At 40.4% G+C, this 15,510-nt stretch overlaps 1 protein-coding gene across 3 annotated transcripts in view; it reads left to right on the forward strand.

The window, feature by feature from the left end:
* LOC145343861 (synaptotagmin-7-like) overlaps window positions 1-15,510 on the forward strand; it is a 644,682-nt gene that overhangs the window by 439,355 nt on the left and 189,817 nt on the right. The window contains exons 4-5 of one of the 3 annotated variants that reach the window (XM_080190321.1): window positions 8,819-8,950; window positions 9,437-9,640. The exons of the other annotated variants lie outside the window; for them this stretch is intronic. Of the exons in view, the coding sequence (XP_080046447.1) occupies window positions 8,819-8,950; window positions 9,437-9,640 (336 nt within the window). The remainder of the gene's footprint in view (window positions 1-8,818; window positions 8,951-9,436; window positions 9,641-15,510) is intronic. 3 annotated transcript variants of the gene reach the window in all.

The following is a 15,510-nucleotide window of genomic DNA, read 5'->3' on the forward strand; positions in this document are numbered from 1 at the left end:
GGTCTTTAGTTCCCTGTTTTCCCTCTACTTCCCTTTTTAAATAGTTAGTTTACCATTAGCTACCCTCCAATCTGTAGGAACTGTTCCAGAGTCTATGGACTATTGGAAGATGACCACCGATGTATCCATTATTTCTAGGATTACTTCCTTAGGTACTCTGAGATGGCAGTTATCAGATTATGAAGCGAAGCCAGTTTGTTAATAACCAGCTATGTAATATCTAATTGAATTAGTAATACATTAAGTAAATGCAAACATCATAATCTCTATGTACACATATGACTCCAAAATTGGATCTACTTTAGAATTAACACTATACTGTTTTTAAACACAGTATAGATTGTGTTCAAAGTTATGGTTGTACATAAGTAAATTATTTACCAAATATTTTGAGGCAAAATTAAATGCTGACATGTATAGTCTAAAATAGACAGGGAACTAGATTAAGATTTTTTTCTAAAATAATCAGAAAGTGCAAAATGTCAGTTGGCCTGTCAGAACAACTCTTTTCGTTCAGCATGTATTTACTGACTTAATAATAGATCATAGTTCAGGAATTTATAGCGCACTCATCCTGAAACCATAAAACCCCACCCAAAGTCAACACACCTTTCCATGTTCTGCCGTCACCAGCTCCGATTCCCGTGGCAGGCGTGGCGATAAAATTCTGGCCTGTGTCGCATAAGACCCAAGTTCTCTATCCCCTGTTTCTAACTTCCATGTGAGTCAAATATGTGTACCAATATTTCAGCCATTTTTAAACAATATCCCTTCAAAGCTACAGAACGATGGGGATTTAACTATGTTTTTTCCAGATCACTATCTGAAATGGGGGTGCCTGGGAAAGTAGTCCTCATCGTGCTCAAATATAGTGAATTAATTTGATCCTCAGAGGAAAGAGAAACCTCCTAACCTACTTCTGTGCTTACATAATTACTTTACATGTTCCCTTATTCTCCCTGTTTTAACTAACTTAAATAGCCTGTCCATGTGTTGTCCCTTCTTCATTTTAAATATTTCAATCAACAGTAAATAGACCCAGCTCTTTTGAGTTTATCATTAAAACTGAATTATTCTAAACTAGGTTGGATCCTCCTCTGACACTTTTCCAGGGCTTTGGGCCTCATAGATGGAATGCCCTGAGAGCCCTTTGTGCATATGTGGGAATCCATTAGCCTTGCAACACTACAGATCATTGGTATTAGAGCACGTGAATGAGGAGTTCGTTCACTGTCCTTCTCTAAACCCAATTCAGGCTCTTACTAGTGCTTAGTGAATGATTGTAATGAGTACATATGCTAACTCTATGGGAGTGTTAGAAAGAAGTCCACAGTAGCAGAAATAGGGATCAATACATTAGTACTTGCTGCCAGTTTTCACCTTACAGACCAACACAATTATTGCTTTGTGATGTTTCAATATCCTCTCTGCCTATGAAAGTGAAGCACAGCTCACCAACATTGACAGTCTTCACCGATTGATAGGGACTGTGAGATGGGGTTAGAATTAACACTATACTGTTTTTAAACACAGTATAGATTGTGTTCAAAGTTATGGTTGTACATAAGTAAATTATTTACCAAGTATTTTGAGGCAAAATTAAATGCTGACATGTATAGTCTAAAATTCTGTACGTTCTTTACTCTCTTGATGTGTTGTTGCAGTCGTAATCAGTCAAGAGGAGCCGTAGGTTCAGACTTGCACCATGAGTGAACCAGAATTCCATTTAATCCGTTTGAAGCCCAGCCAATTTCTTATTCAATGAAATGTGTTGCTTTTTGTTCAGTATTAGATTGTTCTGGCGATACATCTATTACCGTATCTGTGTCAAATTTACCAAGGCTTTTGATCAGATAAACTGGGAACAAATGTTGCCACTGAATGTGAGTCAGTAAATTTATGGTCCCCAAAAGATAAATCACAGAGATTTAGAGAATGTAAGCACTTGTTAGGACATAGAATGGCATCAGAAATATTGATAAATGCATGTTTCTTTTAAAAGTAGATAAATGAAATGAAGAATGTTGAACTTACAGTTGTTCGCTTATTCAGAGTTGGTGCATGCACAAACAGATCATATGACCTTATGTGCAGTAAAATTCTGTGGGTGGAATGTCCAGGTCTAAACTCTGTGGTGGGGACGGGAACCGGGAGTGCTCTCCACTGTGAACGTCAGTGGAAACTCAGGCTAAATTGCACAATATTGGCTTAATTAATTATGCAGTTGGGGACGCCCCTCGTTTTGCGCAGTGGAGTGGGCTGGATGACATGGCATGTGCCCATGGTCATACCCAGATCTATATTGAGGCACCCAGACGTCAATTTCCCCAACGTTGTAGGGGAGAATAGTCTGCCAATCACAGGGAGCTGTCTATTCCCAAGATTCAGTGATGCTTCCATCAATGTGCTGCTCAGTGCAAAGGAGGTTAGGACAGGCTTCCTGTGCCGTAAGGATGCAAGGAGAAGGCTGAGCCGCCAGGCCAACCTTGCATGGGAAAAGGTCTCCAGGGTGAGTGCCCAGGGCTGCCACCAGAGGAATAATGCATTACTGACCTTATCTGCTCCACCAAGTTAAAAGAATCCTAAACTGCTGACACTCGTCTCCCTGAATGGTAGGGAGAACATGGGCCTCCGTGGCAAATGCACAATCTGTGCAACCCATGCATAAAAGAGCTAATCAATGTAATTAGGTGACGTGTCATAGCTCCACTGCAGATCATCTAGTCTGTAGGTGGGAATGAGGGGTGGGTTGTGGGGAGGCGGGGTTCACTATGATCCTTTGCAGAGATTTTTAGTAGAGCACATTTGTACTTTAACGTGGCCTGATATGGCTTATTTACAACTCACAGCCCTTCTGCTGATACACAGCACCCACACCACATACACGCCCCCTCCACAACTAGCAATCTTCATAGGGATACCCCAGGCTGGGGTACATGGGAGCCATGTACAAGTCGTCTCCCACACATGAGCCTTTTTCATTCAATGGTCATCTGTTTCATCACCCTGGCATTGTAATTAATACAGGCTGAGGAACCCCTTCAGTTGTCTAGTTGAGCTGATCTGCCGCTCCACTGCCCCCACTGATCCAACTCCCATGCAACATCTTGAGATCTTAACCAACTTCATTTTTGCATGTGGTCATGGTTTATGTAACCTTTGATGTGCAGTCCAATACCTTTTCCCCCATGACCTACAATCTACCCTCCATAACCTTTGACCCATAGGTATAGCATGGGAACTTCCCACAGTTACACTTCACCCGCTCTATCACCATCCTGCAGATGAATGTCCATGTTCCCTAACTTCCCAAAGATCCCACCCATTCTGTGACAGTAGATCTGCCTCTCTTCATTCAGTTGATCCTAGAAACTGGGCCTTCTTCCATATCTCATCTAACAATCATCAGTGCCCCTTCACACATCATCGCTGTAACCTCATCCACCAACCCTACCCGGCTGCCGCTGCACACCATCTCTGCCTGCTAATTTGCTCAGCATGCCCCTCCCCTCATCCCCCTACTCCCTCTGAATCCATGTCCCCTCTTCCATCCCGTGACCATCCACACCAAATGGAAGCTCTAGGAAACTCCATGTGGTTGATGTTCCACACCCACTACCACATGCAATGTTCCAGGGTCCATGGTCGACTGGAAGCCTTCATCTACTGACCTCCACAGGCTGCTCCAGGCCTTCTTCCAGATTAGTCCCAACATAGGCACGTCATGGTTGCGGCAGGTGTGTTCTGGATCGGCTTGTGATCCCACTGGCAGTGCAGATGATTCGGTGGGGTGGGGTGGGTTCCTGTTGGGTCTTCTTCTGCATCCATTAACGGGACGCAAAACAGTTTGATGTAGGCCTCTGGTGGGAATGGTGACCTGACATGATGGAAGGAAGCACATGTTTGCACCACCATTTTGTGCCTATGAGGAACCGATTTTCAGTTCCTGCCACGTTGTCTTGCCAGCCCCCGCTCCCATCTGTCATTACACATGCCACAGGGATGATTGGAAAATTGGGCCCTAAGATTCTGTGCAGATGGAGGAAGGCAGTTTTTTTAAAGGAATGGGTGAAATTTTTTTTGCAACCAGGTTACATCAAAGTCAGAGAACTTGGTTTCTCTATTTCAAAATCCTCAGGGTCATAAGGTTTTTATGAAACTGTGTATAGATCTGAATGAAATGAGCAGGAAAGGGTGATAAAACAGATTGTGAGAACAACAAAAGGAAACTTGTAAGGAATATTAAATCACACGGGTTTTTACAATTATATGAAGAAAAAGAGCTTGGTCAGGAGGAGTGTGGACCCCTTGAAACTGATAACAATGAATAAGGAAATTAGTGACATGCGAAATAATTGTTTGCTTCAGATTAATAGTGGAGAAATGGGTCAGTATGCCAGATATCCCAAAGAATCAAATATTGAATTAGGTACAAGGACTCACTCAAGTTAATGTAAAGAAAATAATGGCACTTTGACAAACACCCAGGAACAGATGGTTTCCATTCCAAGGATTAAAGGAAGTATCATAGAATCCCTACAGTTCAGAAGGAGGCCATTTGGCCCATTGAATCTGTATTGACCACCATCCAGGCCCTATTCCCATGACCCTCATTTACCCTGCTAATCCCCCGACACTAGGGCCAATATAGCATGGCCAATCAACCTAACCCACACATCTTTGGACTGTGGGAGGAAACCAGAGCACCTGCATGAAACCCACGCAGTCAAAGTGCAAACTCCGCACAGGCTGGAATTGAACCTGGGTCCCTGGCATTGTGCAGCAGCAGTGCTAACCACTGTGCCACCATGCTGGGGATGTAGATGAGAACATTGCAGATGTCCTAACTATAATTTTCCAAAGATCTCTTGATTAACAATCACTTACTTCAGATTGGAAAATTGCACCTATTATTCCATTACTTAAGAAATGTGACCCAGAGAAACTTGGGAATTATAGACCAATTATATTAACATCTATTGTCAGTAAATTGCTAGGTGCTGCAATTTTGAGCCCACACTTACCGCGAGCATAAACAGCAAGATCTTGTTTTCGGATTCTTCCCCCCCCTCGCCAGTGCCATACTGAGGGTCCTGCCCGGGAAAATCAGGAGTCCAATTTCAATAAATATTAATATAATTAGTGTGCTTTCCTGCCATACCGCAGCATCCCCCTCTCCCCTCCCTATCACCCCATCCCCCTGCCAATGTGACAACTGCTTTTCAAAAGCAGGTTGCAGGCAAAGGAAACCTGCTGAGGAAGTGCCAAGTGTCTCTTCTGGGAAGCTCCTTTGGGGTGGGGTTCCCCTTATCCTTTGGTTGCCCTTCTTCGTGTTGGTGGTGGAGGGGGAATGGGCAATGTAATTGTTTAAATTGCAGATTGGGGCACCTGCTCTGCCAGCGTGATGGTGTGGGCTTTTACTGTAGAGGGCTACAGAGGCTGCATCATTAAGTATGTTTACGGCTGACATAGATTTTTAATCCATAAGGGAATCAAGGGTTATGAGGATAAGGGAAGAATTTGGGGTTGAGGATTATCATATCAGATCAGTCATGAGATCATTGAATGGTGGAACAGACTCGATGGGGTGAGTGGCCTACTTCTGCTCTTATGCATAATGGTTTTATGGTCTAAAATCATCCTTTAGGTGAGCAGTTCCAGGCACCACAGAACTTGGCCTTCGAGAAAGTGCAAAGTCAGCTTACTAGAATGATACCTGAGCTCCAAAGATTGAATTGTGAGCAAGGTAGAAGCGCTTAGAATTAAGACAATTTTGCAGTGTTTTAATCACAGTTTTGAAGATACTGAGGAGAATAGACAGGGTAGATGGTGAAAAACTATTTTCAGTGGCTGGGCAGTTAAATACCAGAAGGGACAGACTAAAGCCAGTCCTTTTGGAAGTGAAATTAGGAAATTGTTCTACATGCAAAGGGTGATAGAAGTTTGAAACTCCCCTCCAAAAGCTGAAATTGATATTAGATCGATTGTAATTTTTAAATCTTTTGTTATTCAAATCTTTTAAGGGATGTGGGGCAAAGGAATATGGAGTTAAATCACAGATAAGCCATGTTCTCATTGAATGGTGATTTAGGCTGAAGATGCTAAATGGCCTATTGCTGTTCTTATGTTCTTTTATTTCTTTTAACCCATTGTTCTCCTCCTAAACACTCCTACATTTCAGTTTCACCCCTTGAACTTTCTTAATCAGAATCAGTACTCATCATTAAACCCTCCTCAATAAATTTAAGAATTGTTCCTCCCTCTGCCTTAGTATTTTAAATTATTCTTGTTCTATTAATTCTCAATCCAAGAGTACAGACTTGGTTTGGCTGAAACTGTGGCACCTGTAGAACTTCCTTCGAATACCCGAGAACTTAAAACCTTTCTATACCCTATCAAGTCATGCATTGATGTTTACACTGCTCTTAATCCAATGTTATACCTGACCTGGAGTTGTTTTATGGGACAGGACCAATGGATCTTTACTCTGACTGAATATTATATTTGCTTGCTGTAATGTTCTTGATAACATACTGCAGAGGGAGATTTGCTCTGCTGTACCTTAACTTGGTGCATTCCATAGGCAGTGTCATGGACGCGGATATGTTGCTCCTAACATGTTTCACTTTTGATGTGGAACTGCTTGATAAGATAGAACAGATGGAGATTTTCTTGCACTTAAACTTTTATAAATGATTTTGTAAAACTTAATGTCAAAAATGGCAGATAAAAAAATCCATTGCACTCTGACATTCCTCACTATAGTAAATGCAACATTTCTTTGCAGAAAGGTAAATGCATTCATTCAATCTGGTAGGTTGTTGCTGTGTTTTCCGGTGTCAGTGAGTTTGAAGCCTGATGGGGACAGGGCCAGAGCTAAGCTGGCAGAACAGTCACCCTGGGAGAGCAGGATTCCGGTTTGCCGCACCTTCCTATCTCCAAGCCATTTACAAAGTGACTGCATCTGAAGCGCAACAGCTACCTTCCACAAGAGGTGGGTAGCACATTATAAAGCCTGCTCTCCCTCACCTACTGGAATTTTCCAGTTGCTAGTCAGATGGACCCCCACCTCCCCCCAGAAAAACCCCCTCCACAGTGGCTGAAAAACAAGCAGATGCTGGCCCATAGCCCCAAATTATCTTTTTTTAAAAAAACATTCCACCTTTCCACTATATCCACAGCTTGTCCTTTGAACAGTTAATTACTCCCCCCATAATGGTGATCTGGCAGCTGGACCATTCAACAATTCTAATAGTGCTGATTGGGCGCACCATCCTGAGATACCCTCTTTGTCCCTCACCTCCATTAGCAGGTTTCAGCTCTCTGAATGGTAGCGAGCCCCTTGTTGTCCACCAGTGATGGGAGCCTGCTCATGCTTAATTGGATCACAGTTGCCCCTGTCTAGCCATTAGTCAATCAATCCCACAAAGATAGTACTGGGTGACTCGATCCCATTAGCGGGGAATTGACCCCAAATAATAAATTCAATCCATCATCTTTATGTTGTTATTGTTGGCTGGTCTCAGTAAAATACAATGAAAATTATTTTCCAAAAATTTACCCAGTCTGCCTCAGAGTCCAATAGTTGTCTCAACTTCAGTGTTCTAAAACTTGCTAGAGGACTAAATGGGGTGACAATCACAAGCCAAAAATGCTTTGGAGAAACAAATTCTAGATACTTTCAAAACACTATAAATAAACCTTTCCATAGTACTGAGAAGGATTAAGATTAGTTGGTACATTTCGGAAACATAATTGTTTTGTTACAAGATAAAATTCAACATGGTATCTTGGAATGATTTATTTAGATTATGATCTTAGATAAATGAATTTAAACGGCATTTCTCAGAGTGGAATGATTCCTGTAACTAGCTTTACCTGATTCACAGTAATGTCTATTACAGCTCACTGCACTTTTTAGAAATTTGGTGAAGTACACTGCTGTCTACCTACACTTGTTTGATGACATCTCTTCCCCTCTCCCTCTCATTCAAGTACATGGATTACGTTCTTTTTAATCCAGTCACTTTGTATCATGTGTGATTAATTAGACAGTTCAAGGTATATAGATGGTCAGTGAGACCTGAGGTTTCTGCTGTAAGTTATGCATCACTGCTCGACTTACCAATCAAATGTTGTATTTAAAATATAAATCATGTTCTGTGAAAGAAAGATCAGCAGAAGTGGTGTTTATAAGCATAGTTGCAGAAGGGTCTTAGAATCTGCTAAACCACCCAGAGGTATCATACGTTAGTCTTTCCTCTGTCCTCTAGCTATGTTTTAAGAAAACAGTGCCCCATTCACTGGGTATGTAGTATGTGTTCATAATGTATTCACACTACTTCAATCCCATCATGTCCTCAATCAGTATTAATTTTAGTTCAATTACTGTGAGCTTTGCAAAAGAGTCATCAAAGGAAGCCATTTTTATTGAGCCTAACTTGACTTGCTCCTGACTAACATATTCTAGCTCTTTTTCTCCTTGCAGTATCTCTCACTTAGCAGAATGCTAATGTCCTTAAGTCCACTGATGCATGTGGTCTTTTCTTTAAGCCAATTTATTTTCTTTAAGCCAAACCTTTAGAGAAAATTATGATTTTAAGTTTCCCAAAGATTTGGAAAATAACACTGCTAGACTGTTAATCCCCATTGAATTCAGATGCTTAATGATGCTCGATCTGAAGGTGAATTTTATCACCACCCGACCTGCTATTCGCCTACAGTGATAAGAAAAATAAACTCCAAAATTTAACAGTCATTTTTTCATATTTCAGCTTCTGTTGTGTTTCCCTCTTTTCTTCTCTCTCTGCTGCTCTAGTGATCTTGACAAAGACTTTTGGAATAACAATGACAGCACAGTGCAAAAGAAATGGAGTTCCTACCCTCCAAAGGAGTTCATTCTAAACATTTCGCCTTATGCACCTTATGGTGACCCACGACTTTCACTCAAGTGAGTTTCTTTCGATGATTTGGTTGTCTATAGTATGTAAAATGCTTCCCTCCTCTGTTTCCTACCCATCCAACCAATCATCCACTCACACCCACTCCCAATCCCTCTGCAACCCCATGAACAGCTTGACCCCATGGAGATGAACAACCCTTCTATACCTTGCTTGACGTTCACAGCTGAAAATCCTTCCTCATTTGATCCTCATGTGTGGAATAGCAGAGAGTTGCTCGTTGAGGCCTGTACAAGCATTCCCTCCGCAACACCGTGTAGCAGAACTAACTTTACGAAATGGTTGTCTGATCTTGTAATTTGGATTTTGACAGAATTTTTCTGACTGCTTAATCTCCTTTTGCTGTTTTTTTTGAGCTTTGGAAGAAAGGGTTCTTTAGGTGTGCACTGTCGCGCTGTAGCAGCATAACTACTTTACTCCAATCTTCAATTAGGGCTGACTCATTCTCTGTCCACTCTGCTTCCTGTCCGTATTAGTGGCTCTCTCATGTCCGGTAACAAAGCTGCAGTAGCTGATAAAGAAACACGCACGGCCGAGAAGCAAACCCGCAGCAACAGCATGAAGAGCAGCGGATCTTCCAACAATAATCGGGGTGAAGCTGCCAATGGCAAGGTTGGGAAAGGTGGGCGCTGGCATACAGTCCAGACTCTCCTAGCATCGGGCAAGCTCAACCAAGCTAAGTGAGTTTAAATGGGTAGTTACATACTTACTGAGACTGTGCTGGCTGGAGAAACCAATCTTTTGATTTTAAAATGATTTTTGCAGGCAACTTATAACATGTCTTCACTTCATGGCTCCTCTGCAGCTCTGGATCACATCATTTGTCCATCACATTTTCACATGTGCAGATTTTAAGAACATTTATATTTTTTAAAGCGTGATTTACGCATTGACTCACCATCACAATTAATTTGACATATCATTCACAGCACCACTGCAATGTCTCACTAACATTTTATTTAGCTTGCTGTGGGAGTAATAAATGCTGGGATGTTCATTGCAGATTTCAGGATCTGCTCTCTCCCTATAACTAACCGGAGTCACTATGTTGGAGACAAATGGTCTTTCCCAAAGTGATAAGCCTCAAACTGGCAAACCAAAATGTTTGTCCAGGCTTTCTGACTAGATTGTAATAAATTGATAGGCATGAAGTCTCACATTTGGCTAATGGAAGTTGGTATTGTTCTTTTTCCTGGTACTATTCTTTCATTGGCAGTACCCTCCATTAAAGCATTTGCTCGTTATAATCAGTGAAACAATGGCTTTAAACAGGGCTGTTGATTGATTTTTCATCTGGAACATCCATTCTCACATTAATTTAAAACATTTCGAACAATGTCTTTGGTTTTACAAAATGGTCCATATAAGAAACAGAATGGAGAACTCAACCAAATTAAGTTAGGTCATGAAAAACTTTGAAGCAGCATTTCAGTCAAATGCTCAGTAGCTGACACTTGGAGATGCTACTTGTATCTTTAATTTGCAATAATTTTTTACAAGAAAGAGGCGCCGAACCAAGTTGAGAAAAGCAATGTGAACCAATTGCGGGTGCTTGTTGGTTCAGAAACTTTTCTTTGTTAAATTAAAAGTAGATTACCCATTTAGAGGGAATTACAGCATTTTATGCACAAGCCAAGTCCTTGTGTTTCCCACAAAGTTTTAGTGAGATAACATGTCCTTAATGACTTGTTAAATATTACTCTGCAAAAATGGCTAGTACCTATGGCTGAATAGTGTTTGTGTTGTTTTTTAAAATTCCACGTAGGGATGTACATTTGCCCATATTCATTTGTGGGATGTGTCCATTTTTCCTGATCCCCATTTAGGAATGGCTGTGTTGGTAATCCCATGCAATTGTTTCTGTGGGAAAGTTGAAGCACAGCTGTGTTTTCTGGAGGCTCAGGGAGATTGGGTGGAAGCCTGGGCTTTCATCTTCAAACATATCTGAATCTTGTTGCCAAAGAAACCCATCAAATACTAGCTTCCTGATAAGAAGGCAATAATCTCTGTCTTTTAATTACTCATTTTACAATAGTAGCATTGATTTAATTTTTGTGAGCTACTCCATATATGACAGCAAAGACCTACCCTAAAATCAGGGTTGTATGTAGGCATAAAGCCTTAGATTCCATATTAGAATGACCTCTACTTCCTAACTTTGGCACAAGCTCCATCCATCATCCATAGGAGAAGTCATAGTCTATTGTTTTCCAATCCAATTTCTGTCCAGTGGGTGCCTGAAAATCTCCCTCTCTCCCCACCCCACCCCTGCAAAGTGGCAACAGCACACAAACTGAATCTGCACACTCGCCACTATGTGAATTGGCTGAAACACATCCTACAATATCTTTAGGGCGTGGAAAGGAACATTGCTGAATTTGTTCAACCAGAGTTGGAAAACTTAATTCCTGCACAGAACAGTAACCCAGTAGGGACCTTGTATATCAAAGTCTCAGGCAGTTTTTCAGTCTCTTTGCTAAATTTCTGGACGACTAATCCCAAAAAATGTATCTGGATTCCATCTATTTAATCATTACAGAAGACAACCAATTCCTATGACATAAATTAGCTGCATTTAATATTTCACACATTAGACCAAATGTAACTTTTTAGTAATTTTATTGTTGATTGATTATTGATCATATTGTAAACAGGAATATATAATCAGATAAGGATTCATGTCTAGCCTCTTTGTGCACTGTTTCCAAATTATAACTTTTCCCTTGCCCATACTTCACTTAACTATAACTTCATTATAAGTACTATGTAAATTTTGTCATTGATGTTAAAATTTAATCTAAATCACTTAAAAGGGCTTTGTTTAGTGTTGGTGTGTAATTTATGAAAACATCACTTGTGCATTTGATTTGTTGTACAGACGGCATTTTATTTATACACGCGCTTCCTGTATATATTACGTTTTGATACTCGTGAAAGAACAAGACAAATAAATGGTCAACCCTTTGGTGATTAACAGTTTGTTTCCAAACTGAGATTCAGGTGCTGTATTTTGTATGGTGTTTACCAAACTTACCATACCCACTCCCTTTTTATTAAAGGCACCGAAATCAATCCATACGACGCAAGATATGCGTTAGTTACTGATTTGCCAAATCTTATACATTTAAAGTAGTTTACATCTCTGCACCCAGACAGAATTAAAATCAAGATAATCAGTAAAAATATATGGCTAAAATAGTATAGATAATACAATTGAATAATTGATTCTGGTTAGAAAATTAGAGCTTTGTAATGATAATAGATTAAGATTGTCAATTATTCCATAAGGAAAAACAGTTCATGTGTGGCTGAATCCAGGAGAGTTGGGCTCTAATCTGGGGGGGGGGGCAGTTTTCTTCAGTTGAATAGTAACAGTCTGAGGATCAATGTATATTTTGGAACTTTGCTATCAATTTTGTGGATCAAGGACTAATTATATAGAACTTTTCAAAAGTGAGTGGATAATGAATCAAGTTGAGTCCTTGGTGCATGAGATTTTACATGATCTTTATATAACATGGGCTTGATATTTTTGGAGGAACAAACCATCGTTTGGAAGAGTTTGCAGCAATTTCCAAATGAGGCAGCCATGTTACATAGTGACACTGGTAGTTTTATATAGTAATCAGTTGCTTTTCACCTTTGATAATCTAATTAACAGGCTAATTTGACTCTTTTTATAAAATCAATGTCATTAAATACCAGTGTTGAGTTTTTGCATGATTTGGGTCAAAGGTTATCAAGGAAAATTTTGCACAGCTTTCCTCCTGGCCATTGAGTGAGTGAGGACATAGTTAGTGGAACTATTTGACTTTAGTTCAATTTATAATTTTGTTGCTGATGAACAAACACAATCCAGGAAAAGGATACAAAACTAGAACTTAGAGGCGAATGATGCTTCTGATGCTAAAGATTACGTTTTGTGTGCATTCAGTAAATACTGAAATTTTATTTTTTGTTAAAATACTGATATCGAGCACTTGAAGCTGTATTACAAATTTTTAAGGCAAAGCACAACTGGATGGAACCATCAACATCCTGGGTGTATTTATCATCGCAGGATAACTCAAAGTTAGTGAGTGCTTTTAAATTATGTATTGTTAGCTCTACAGTGAGTAGCATTCACAGATGCCTGCAACATTGTTTTGCATTTGTGCTGTCCGAGTTCTGTTGAGTTTCATCTTTCAACTAAATTTGCAGCTCTTGCCATAATCCAAACGCATTGCCATTGCCTTTTATTATTGCAACACTGTACCTGTTTAACAGTTCACATTTTCATTGAAATCCATATTCACTGCCTAAGTACATTTTAAAGGAGTATAAGAATATGTATGCCTGGAAAATGGCAAAAATATTTGTAGGAATAGGCCTCAATTTTAAATACAGGTCAATGAAGCAGTAAAGAGATGAATTCCCAGAAGTCAGTGACATGGAAAGTGATGGGGGGGTGATAAATTATTATTACACGCAAATCAGAACTCAAGCATGTTTTGTTTGCATTGTTGCACAGCCAAATTAACATAATTTTTGATCTGTAGCAACAAACCGTGGTGCATGTGATTCTGCCCTGATACCTATCTGATTTGCATTTACAGTATCAGAGAACTGCAATTGGTTTTACAATTATGAATCACATGTAAATTCTCAATCCTAATTAGAACATCAAGGTTTTTCCCTGGATAAATAGGCAGAATGGAAATAGGAAGGCAAGTCACTCGAAACAACTCATGACTGCTTGCCAACAAATGATAAAAAAGCATTTTGGCCGATGCCTGGGAGCAGACTTTGTAAATAGGGAGCAAACCTTGTAAGTAGAGTAGAAAGGGTGCAAACTTAGTTATAATTATGGCTTAGGGACAATAAAGAATTTGAACATGGCATGGGAAGGTAGCCCTTTACCAACCCCTAGGATGACGGAAGAATTAAAAGATCAGAGTAAACAAATGATATAATGGACAGTAAAAAATGTGAAGACAAAAAAGTTTGTTTGAGAAATGAATTCCTCAGAAGTAAAACATGAAAATATTTATTCTCCAGAGCCATCTGCCATGTAAACCAGTCAGCGGCTCTAACTGCCATTTAATGTCATAATTTTATTTGTTCATCTGGTTAATCATTTCGTTTTGTTTTACTTCCAAGTAACTTGCTTATCTGTGAAACTCAGATTTTTGACAGCTGTGTTGCTTGTGCTAATGTGAGACCCCCATCCCACCTTTCTCTCTATGAATTCATCAGTTGTCCACATTCGGCATAATGTTTTCTCTTCTAATGTTTGCAGTAGGCAAGGGGCTCTATCCCTCCTCTCACTCTCTCGGATACACAAGCTCACTATTGCTCCTCAACTCTCCTGGTCTGCCGTCAAAAAAAACTCCTTGATCTCAACTTCAGCGTGTTTGGACTGCCTTTGACACCGGCTGATGTTTCAACTATTGTCAGGCTCCCTCCTTCTGTCCCCCCAACCCTTCTTGGAGCACCCATAACCCAACCTGTCTTCCACAGAAAGCCATGCCCCTCACCTCCCTGGACAGTCACCACCCTAACTCAGTGCAACAGCTCAGCTTCTCCCAGGGCCAATAAAGTTCCACATTTATTCCAGATCCACCCAGCAGATTACTTTGTTTGCCACTGACTTATTTGTAAAAGTTTAATTTAATCAAGCAACCATTTAACAAGTGTGCACGACATGTTAATGCTATCGGGAATCACAGTCCTCCTTTAATCCGTCACCAACTTTCTCCTTGACTGGGAAGCTGATATTTCACCTCCCATACACAATTAATAACCCTGCCTCCTCTCTCCCTCACTCACTGTGGTGCATGCGTACACACACACACACACACACACACACACACACACACACACACACACACACACACACACACACACACACACCTGGTCTCTAGTTCAAGAAACATGAGTCAAGGCAGTTCACAATTTAACCAACTTGAACCAGTCACCTTCTTCATAGCACCATACTTTTGTCTTCTGGAGATGTGGGCAGGCAAATTTTGGATCTTAGGCAGATCCAAGATGATGATTGAGGCATTCAGGTGCTGATGCAGACTGATTAGAAAGCTTACCTTGGTTCCCAAGGACCTCAACCAAACTCTTTAATATTGTTCTTATGTCCCCTAGCTCTCACACCTCCATTCATCCTCCCATGCCCTGTTATATTCCATCAAGTCTTCTCCAAGCCTCTCATGTATTCTCCAAAGCCACCCAGCAAGTATCCATGATGGGCTGACCTCAGGAGCCACATAATAGCAATGGGAAGTCCACAAAATGGACTTGAAAAAAAACCCTAATCATTAAATAGAATTACCAATCAATCACCATTCATACTGCACAGAAAAAACTCCAATCCCATTGAAAAAATCAAAACTCCTTAACTGATCATTAAGTTGATTAGTTTTCTTTCACAGGATATGAGTGTTGCTGTCTAGGCTAGTGTTAATTGCCCTTGAGAAAACTGCAATCTTTAACTTCTGCAGACTTTCTGGTATAGGTACACCCACAGTGGTTTTTGGAAGGGAGTTCCAGGATTTTGACT

This window comes from Carcharhinus amblyrhynchos, chromosome 6, assembly GCF_965287045.1.
Source record: "Carcharhinus amblyrhynchos chromosome 6, sCarAmb.v2.hapA, whole genome shotgun sequence".
Lineage (NCBI taxonomy): Eukaryota > Metazoa > Chordata > Chondrichthyes > Carcharhiniformes > Carcharhinidae > Carcharhinus > Carcharhinus amblyrhynchos.